The 9,382-nt window shown below is 37.4% G+C and overlaps 2 protein-coding genes across 2 annotated transcripts; one reads left to right on the top strand and one right to left on the bottom strand.

Annotated features, from left to right (window-relative positions):
• Positions 1-474: 474 nt before the first annotated feature.
• LOC104827290 (protein EIN4) lies at positions 475-3,735 on the top strand. The gene is made up of 2 exons (XM_010560444.1): positions 475-2,682; positions 2,785-3,735. Exons 1-2 carry the CDS (start codon positions 925-927, stop codon positions 3,328-3,330), a joined length of 2,304 nt encoding a protein of 767 aa, XP_010558746.1. The 5' UTR covers positions 475-924; the 3' UTR covers positions 3,331-3,735.
• A 2,205-nt stretch (positions 3,736-5,940) lies between these two features.
• LOC104827289 (AT-hook motif nuclear-localized protein 19) lies at positions 5,941-7,316 on the bottom strand. The gene has a single exon (XM_010560443.1). It carries the CDS (start codon positions 7,034-7,036, stop codon positions 6,134-6,136), a length of 903 nt encoding a protein of 300 aa, XP_010558745.1. The 5' UTR covers positions 7,037-7,316; the 3' UTR covers positions 5,941-6,133.
• Positions 7,317-9,382: the final 2,066 nt, after the last annotated feature.

Raw genomic sequence — 9,382 nt, 5'->3', positions numbered from 1 at the left:
TTTTATATGTATGTGTGATATATACATGCTTTTCTAAAAATCATATATATATGTGACATATGCATGATTTTTAGAAAAAAAAATAACATATGCATATAAACATATAAAACATATATGTATTATATATATGTGTGTATATATATAAATATGTTTATATATGTGTATATATATATATCATTTCATTATATATGTATGTGTATAATTTTTAAAATTTTATTTTTATTTTTATTATTTTATTTTTATTTTGCATTAATTAATATTATTAAATATTAGGGATTGATGATGTGGCAGATGACTAGGATGCCATGTCAGCATTAAATAATATATTTTTTCGTTCAGGGTTTTATTTGCCAATTTTTAAAAGTACAATGTTTTTTTGGATCAAAAAAAAGTATAGGGTTTAAATTGCGACGAGAGAAAAGTACAGAGTTTTAAATGAAATTATCCCTTTGATTTATTACGCTTTCTAGAAACAAGCTTCAAGTCTGGAGCTATGCCCAAGAACTGAGAATCTGTGCTGACCAAAATCTAAAAATCCGCAAGGAGAGAGCAAAGTTCCTAGAAATATCTTCCCCGCAACTCTACCGAACCCAAGTCGGTCTTATTGGTCTCCTTTGTTTCTGTTCTTCGATGTCTTATCAGATTCTTCGTCTTCATGGCTTCTGTCTGTTAAAGATTTGAGCTTGATCGGCTTCCCTTGTCCGAATCGTGTTTCGTGGAGATGGGTCCTTCTTATTTTCCCACCAGATTCACCAGGTGTGCTTTTTCGTTGGCTTAGATCTCTGTCTCGTTTCTGGGGCTTGCCCTTTGCAGGTTCATAGATCTCGATTTCATTCCTTCTGGTATTGGATTCGGTAAGAGACTCGGGAGATTAGGGGTATCTTGGTTAGGTAAATGGATTGAGCAAGTGAAAAGGTTAGGTATATGAATATGGTAAGAGCGTTGGCTCTTCTTGGATTGCTATCGTTTGCTCTAGTTGCTTTGGTGTCTGGCGATAATGAATACGTGAGCTGTAACTGTGATGACGAAGGGCTATTGAGTGTTCAGACGATTCTAGAATGCCAAAGGGTGAGTGATTTCCTCATCGCCATAGCCTATTTCTCCATACCCCTCGAGATCCTCTACTTCATCAGCTTCTCCAACGTTCCATTCAAATGGGTGCTTGTTCAGTTCATAGCTTTCATCGTGCTCTGTGGGCTAACTCATTTACTAAACGCTTGGACGTATTATGGGCCACACTCGTTTCAGTTGATGCTATGGCTCACTATCGCCAAGTTTCTCACCGCCCTCGTCTCGTGTGCCACTGCCATCACGCTGTTGACTTTGATCCCCCTCCTGTTGAAATGGAAGGTTCGGGAGCTTTACCTGAAGCAGAATGTATTGGAACTGAACGAAGAGGTCGGTATGATGAAGAAGCAGAAGGAGATGAGTATGCATGTTAGGATGCTTACACGTGAAATCAGGAAGTCTCTTGAGAAGCACACGATATTACGGACCACTCTGGTTGAGCTCTCCAAGATTCTTGATTTACAGAACTCTGCCGTGTGGATGCCAAATGAGAACAGAACCGAGATGCATCTGACTCATGAGCTGAGATCAAATCCGTTGAGGAGTTTCAGGTCAATCCCTATCAATGATCCCGATGTTCTTCAGGTACGAGAGACTAAAGTAGTGACAATCCTGAGGAAAGATTCTGCACTTGCAGTTGAGAGCTCTGGTGGTTCTGAAGAGTTTGGTCCAGTGGCTGCAATTCGGATGCCTATGCTCCGTGGTTCGAATTTCAAAGGAGGGACTCCCGAGTTGGTGGATACATCTTACGCTATTATGGTTTTGGTGCTTCCGAATGTAAATTCACGGGTTTGGATCGAGAAAGAGTTGGAGATAGTGGAGGTTGTTGCTGATCAGGTGGCTGTTGCTCTCTCACATGCCTCGGTTCTTGAAGAGTCTCAGTTAATTAGGGAGAAACTCGGTATTCAGAACCGAGCTTTGCTGAGAGCTAAGCAGAACGCAATGATGGCTAGCCAAGCAAGACACACTTGCCAGAAAGTGATGAGTCATGGAATGAGGAGACCCATGCACACTATCTTGGGCCTGCTTTCAATGTTTCAGTCGGAAAACATGAATCTTGATCAGAGGATCATTGTCGATGCATTGATGAAGACAAGCACGGTTCTCTCTACCCTAATAAATGACGTGATTGACGTTTCTCCAAAAGATAATGACAAATCTCCATTGGAGATAAAGCGGTTTCACCTGCACTCTCTGATAAGAGAGGCTACTTGTGTGGCAAAGTGCTTGTCTGTCTACAAAGGATATGGCTTTGAGATGGATATCCAAACCCGACTTCAGAATTTAGTTATAGGGGACGAGAAGAGGGCGTTCCAGCTGGTCTTGTACATGCTTGGCTATGTCTTGGATAGGCATGATGGGGGCAAAACTGTAACATTCCGGGTTATCTCCGAGAGTAGCGGTAGTCAGGACAAGAACAGAAGAGAGACGGGAATGTGGAAATCCCACGTGACAGACGACTGCATTGGCGTGAAGTTTCAAGTAGACATCAACGATAAGAACCCTCCTTCCGATGGTTCGTATATCGGTATGATGCATTTCCCCAGCAGGAGATACAATAGCAATGGCATCAAGGAGGGCTTGAGCTTAGGCATGTGTAGAAAACTTGCCCAGGTGAGTTCATTAACCCATCTATACTGTCTCAGCATCTTTAGATTATATAATTTTTTAAAGTATGGTTCGGGGATTATGGCTGTGTACTATGAATTACTGCAGATGATGCAAGGTAACATATGGATATCGCCAAAATCGCACGGACAACAGCAGAGCATGAAACTGGCTCTGAGGTTCCAAACCCGACCATCCTTCAGAAGAGCCATCTTAGGAGGACCCCATGGAAACTCTCCAGATCAAAACCCTAACTCCAACTCCCATCTCCGTGGCCTTCGAATCACGCTGGCGGATGATGACGACGTGAACAGAACTGTCACCAAACGGCTCCTGGAGAAACTCGGGTGTGAAGTGACTGCTGTCTCATCAGGGTTCGAGTGCTTGAGCGCACTGACCAACGTAGAGATGTCGTACAGAGTTGTCATTTTGGATCTCCAGATGCCGGAGATGGACGGGTTTGAGGTCGCGATGAAGATAAGGAAGTTCTGCGGGCAGAGGTGGCCGCTGATCATAGCCTTGACGGCCAGCACGGAGGATCATGTGAGGGAGAGATGCTTGCAGATGGGTATGAACGGTTTGATCCAGAAACCGGTGCTTTTGCACGTCATGGCCTCAGAGCTCAGACGGCTTCTGCAGAATGCTGGTGAGTGAGAGAGAGTGTGTGTGGGATAGAGAGAGAGAGAGAGAGAGAGAGAGAGAGAGAGAGAGAGAGAGAGAGAGAGAGAGAGACCCTTCATCTTCCCCTTGATTGTTTCACCGAGCTTTTCCAAGATTCAAGAATGGAGAATCAAGAATCAAGAATGGAGGTGATCAAGAAACCAAAAGGAAGTCATGAAAGAGAAGAACAGAGGCGGGGCAGATTCATGAGCGCGTGTCTTTTAAGCGTAGAGATCTTGAAATATGATCACGTTGGAAATAAGTTAGGGTTGTAAGATTTCATACATTAGAAACAGATCAAATTCATATGTTTCTCATGATGTATGATCAAAAGACATTGGTTTTTGTCTGAAACTAATTAGCAGTATAACCTTCCTCCTTGCCGACAGGCAAAAAATACTTGATTTTTTTTTGTTTTAATGACATATATTATACATAAATCCTTAGGTTTTAGTCACATTAAAACTAGAAATCACAGAAAAAACCAATAGAAAATTCTCTAAAATGTTAAAGATCGATTAGATTTCTCGGGTTCATGTATTAATTGTATAAAATAATGGGTTGTGTGTGTATTAATCATCCTTTTTCTTTTTGTATTTCTACACGTTCTTGATTAAGTAAAATTCCACGTGTAAACATATTTTAGTTACTTCAACATAAACTCAGTGTGTGTTCCATGCAGAGACAGCGACTGCATTGTTATTTCGGACAACCAAAGCTTTTGATTAAATATTTAAAAAATAACACCATGAAAACTAAGATCACAATAATCGATTTCTAATAGAGTACACACATACATACACATATACATATACATATATATATATATATATTGGTTTGCATGGATTCAAACAGGAATCAAGTCAAATATTCTGCATTGTCTAAATCTCGACACGAAGTACTTTGGATCGGTTATATTATAATTCCTTAACTCTTACAAGACGGATAAAGTTAGGTAAAGGAATCACTAAACACAACTTCCCATCCACGGCATGTACCATACGACCACCTTATATATAGACACACACACGCTCATGGCTTTAATCGCTTACATTTAATTGTTTTATGTTAAATTCGGTGTATATTCGAACTAAACCGGCTGAACATAAACCGGACTAGCAAAAACCAATTAGACCGACTACAATGCACTCCAATTCGTCTAATGCATTCATCAATCCACTATCAATATTTGATTAGATTAAAATAAAATAATAGTTTTTTAATTACCATGTTGTCCACCTAATGCTCTTTATCTTGTGGTCCTTGATATACTTTTTTAAAAAAAAATAATGCTCGTTTTATGGGTTGCTTTTTGAAAGTAATATTTCTTAATTGCCATATTTTAGTCATTATTATATATATATATACACACATATATATCTTTGAGTATATATGGTTTAGCTAGGGTTTTGCTTTGTTTAATTGTGAAGTTAAAAACTTTATGATCCCTTAGAAATGTACAACGATTCGAAAATCAATAAACTACAGGTATATCGTTATTAAACCTCATTAATTGATCGATTATCTATAGATTTGTAATGATTTTTTTAACAAATAAGTCTTGTATTATGTCTACACTAGATATATATCATTTTATCCACAAATATTCGGTTACGAGTTGCTAGATGAGATAAATATTATATGCACAAACGGGCAAGTGCCAAAATATACTATATTTATAAAAATGTGGAATATCTAATTTGGTTTGACACTTCTCGTTGTAATTACCTATCGAGATTTACATATGTAAATAAATGACCTAATCTGAATAATTAAATCATAAGGTAATAAAACACATACTAAGCTTCTGTGCTCAAGGAACTAGGGAATTAAATTATAATAGTTAATATATATTATATATCATAGGGTTTTGCATTTGCAAGAGGTACCATGTGAAACCATGTGAGAATAGGTTCCTCTACTCTCTTACTTTTTATGATTCCTTGAAGAAACCAAAGGGGAAATGTCTGGAAATACGTAAAATGTCGACATGTAATTTGGCCTCTCTAACATCCATCAAAATTAATTAAATGGATTCAATCATATGGAATAACTTTACATAAATGTTGAATAGATGATATATAATCTCATAAAACTTATAAAATGATTGATATATATATATATATAAAGAAACAATTGAATTTTTAAGACGGTAGACCGACTCATCAACTATAAATATGAAACAACTTCTAAAGATTATGATAGATGTACACGAACATACATAACGTTGAGTTGGTTTAATCGGTCCAAATTAATTCGGATTGACGACATTTTTTTTTTCAGAAGACTTCTTTCATATTATTTCCACATGTAAAGTTTATACACTCTAAATGTTATTCCTAAATATATAAATAAAACGAAACTGCAGTTTGGGGAGTGTAATTTCCAATGAATTCCATAAATGCACTCACAAGAAAATCTACTTATACAAATATGATAGTTTATGGGAGAGAATATCCTCTAAACCATTTTACATTCATTCCACATCATATATATATATATATATATATATATATATATATATATACATGCACCGATATAAATATAAAAATAAAAATACTAAAAAAGAAGAAGAAGCTTAATATATAGAGATCATAACAAGCATAATAAATGACACTAAGCCATGATCATAGTCAAAGAGAGGGTACAAAATAATGTAGAAAAAACACTATATAGCTCACTATTAGTAGTAGCTAACTAAGTTATTATACCATCATCGTCATAATCAATCAAGATCTGATCATTCTTATTATCCGAAAATATCCGTTTTGTTAAATTAGACTTTTGAGATCCGTTATTAATAACCTGGTCGAGTTTGAGACCAACCGTAAGCATCTTGGCTGCTGATCTGTTCTCCTCCGCCGTTGACAAGATTCCCCGGCAAATTATACACCGGAAGCCCCTGGTTCCCATCTCCTCCGCTCGGCGGTGATCCTCCTCCTCCGGCGAGCTGCCCCGGCCCACCTCCTCCGGCTCTCTCCTCCTCCTCCTCCAATGGCAATCTCTCATACGTCGCGTTCGAGAACGTGGCCGCGATCAGCATAACCGGCCCCGCAGCCATCAACGGTCCAACCACGCTACCGCCGACGATCTGGCCTTGGCCGCCGGCTAGGTATATGGTCAAGCCAGTGGATCCCGGTGGGGCAGGCCCCGGCAGGAACGAGCCCGTCATGGAAAGAATCTCGAACCTCCCGTGCAGGGCCATAACCCCTCCAGCTCCCACAGCGCCTCCTCCTCCACCTGCGGCCGGAGTGGAAGAAGGTTGTCGGAGAGTGACGTTTGCTACGGTTCCGTTTCCGCTGAGGATGCAAACGCCGCGTTGCCGTCGTCTAGCGAAGGTGGCTAGGGTTTCGACCACGTCCGAGCCACTGGCGATCTCCATGACGTGGCTCTTGAGAGCGTTGGGGCTATCGCGCGTGACGAAGATCGGAGGCTTCGGCTTGTTCTTAGAGCCTGGAGGGCGGCCACGTGGGCGGCGCGTGGGAGCTTCCACGGCCCCCTCTCGTGGCTCGTGGTCGCTATGGTTGTCTCTCTCGTCATCAATGTCTTGGTGGTGGTTGTGAGCGGTCTCACTCGCTGTGGCTCCAAGGGCCGTGTTCATGGAGATATGGAGATCGGGTTTCTTCATCTGAGATGAACTTGGCGGTGTCGTTTCGAGGCCCGATAGCCCCACTTGCCCCGTCCACCATGGATTCGCCATATAGTTACACCTCCAGAGCAAATACCAAGTTCTTGATTCAAAAGAACACAAAACCCCAATTTTAAAGATGTGGTCTTTTAAATGAAAAAAGAGACAGAAGATGGGAAACCCAACTTCAGAAAAACGGGTAAAGGTTTAGATCTAGATTTGAGCTTACAACTTCGAGTTTCAAAGAGGCACAAGAACTTAAAAGGAACACGACAAGAATGATACTCAACAAGAAAGAGAAAAGATGTAATACCTTACAATTGAGAGAAAGCCCACAAGAGTCATTAAAGTATGTGAATACTATATGAAATTTAATTAATATAAATAACAATGGACACAATATGCTAGGGTTTTTTAAGTCGCATGTATTATTCTCTGACTAACAGCACTCACTTTCTCTCTCTAGAAAGCTTAGGTGAAGTGATGTGCGTGCGTGGTTTCCTTGGTAATTAGGGTTTTTACTTTTTATTGATGTGTGGGGTCCAGTGCCAGGGTTGGACAAGATAGGGCGCACGATCCTTTTTTACATTATTTTATTTCAGTGATAAAATTATGACAATATATTTATTTTTGCAAAGAAAGTGTTAAATATGTGCAGTGTTCATTGAATCGAAACATCATTATACACACACACACACACACATATATATATATATATACGATGTGTGTTGATTATTAATTGCCAAAGAACCTTCAGGTATAAACCACATTTTAATATATGCATATTATATATACATATATACATATGAAGTGTATCGAAACAAAGGCGGACGAAATTAACCTCTAGCTTGAAATAGTCTACATGTATATGTATGTGTGAGTGATAACATCAAAATGTCTAACATATCATGTAAAATTAAAGGAACAAAAACGAATGTGGAAAATGCACTATTCAAGTACGTAAACCACAAGATTTTAATAATTAAATAACGTTAGTGGTACCATTTTTTAGAATTAATCATTAGAGAGAATGTTGATCAACTCGAACCACACTTACGATTTAAGAATATCGGCAAAACAATTTATTTAATTAAGGGATATTTGTATTATATATATGCTATAGTCGGATATTTACCATCATCCTAGCTAGAAGCTATCATTAATTTGACATTTTGTCACACACACACACACACATATATATATATATATATACACACACGATATATATATAGAGAGAGAGTTTTGTATAACAAGAATAAAATCTTTGTCATAGTCTTACATGAGTAAAAAAACTATTATAATCCAAGTATTAGATATATATATATATCTCTAATATATATTACGATAAAATATCATAGGTTCATGTATATTTTTAATATTACCAACAAAACTTGGTTGTTCTAACAAAATTATGTGGTATTTATATAATCTTTAATTTCTAGGAGTGTATGTTGTATATTGAAAATCTATATATTAATCTATATAAGTCTTGTTCGACATGATTCGTTAATCTTATATGTACACAATATGATTTTCTTGTAGACATAGTTTTCCTATGCCATTATGTTACTCGATCATCACATTTTTTTTTATGAATTGGTTACAGAAACAAATATAGAAATGTCAATGAGTGATCTATGCATGGTTTCTATCCATTTTTTAAATATTTTGAATGTATAATTAATGAAATTGTGATAGAACTCGGTCTTCTTCCCCATATATTGAACCACTCTCAACTATAGTGTATTAGTGTATATATTAAGGTTGGACAAAAGGCAAAAGGGTGGTTGAAGTCCTCGGGAATATATAATACACAATAATGGGACAAATTCATTTTTATATTATATAAAAAAGAATTATACATTAAGTTTTGGTTGACTCTTTCAATGCATGATTGATTTGTTTGGTCTTGTTCAATGCGCTACAAGATTTGTGCTTCGTGTTGCTGTCGGAAAACTTCACAAGTTTTGTCTCTTCTTCGATTATAATAAAATTTTAAAATATAAAAGAACAGAATACATTTTAATTATATATCTATTTGAAAGTTTCCAATTAATAAATGGTGATTAGATCAGTTGATTTTGACGGCTTATCTATCAATAGCTTTGTGAAAATCTCATGAATTCTAATAGACATATAAATTAGTAACTTTCGAAATTGAAATACCAATATGAATCTATAAAAAAAATTATTAGATATATTCATACTGATTAAAATAAAATAAATGCATTTTCAAATTAAATGTTTCTCCATAAATTAGTGTATGATAATAAATTGAGATGTTGCAACATTTAATAACCAGAAATACGGATATGCGATTCTAAGAAGAGTAAAATGATTTGTTGGGCCCAGGCCTTTTCGTAAAGGGTCATATATTAGGCCCAATTACCAAAGTCGGCACCTCCAGTCGAGAGCGTC

This window comes from Tarenaya hassleriana, unplaced genomic scaffold (genome assembly GCF_000463585.1).
Source record: "Tarenaya hassleriana unplaced genomic scaffold, ASM46358v1 Cleome5, whole genome shotgun sequence".
Lineage (NCBI taxonomy): Eukaryota > Viridiplantae > Streptophyta > Magnoliopsida > Brassicales > Cleomaceae > Tarenaya > Tarenaya hassleriana.
This window is presented reverse-complemented; position numbering and strand designations above follow the sequence as displayed.

What these genes read in the sequence shown, in the direction of transcription:
- LOC104827290 (XM_010560444.1), top strand. Translation starts at nt 925, where the DNA reads ATGAATATGGTAAGAGCGTTGGCTCTTCTTGGATTGCTATCGTTTGCT. An exon ending in TGTGTAGAAAACTTGCCCAG is followed by an intron (nt 2,683 to 2,784) that starts GTGAGTTCATTA and finishes GAATTACTGCAG; the next exon opens with ATGATGCAAGGTAACATATG.
- LOC104827289 (XM_010560443.1), bottom strand. Translation starts at nt 7,036, where the DNA reads ATGGCGAATCCATGGTGGACGGGGCAAGTGGGGCTATCGGGCCTCGAA.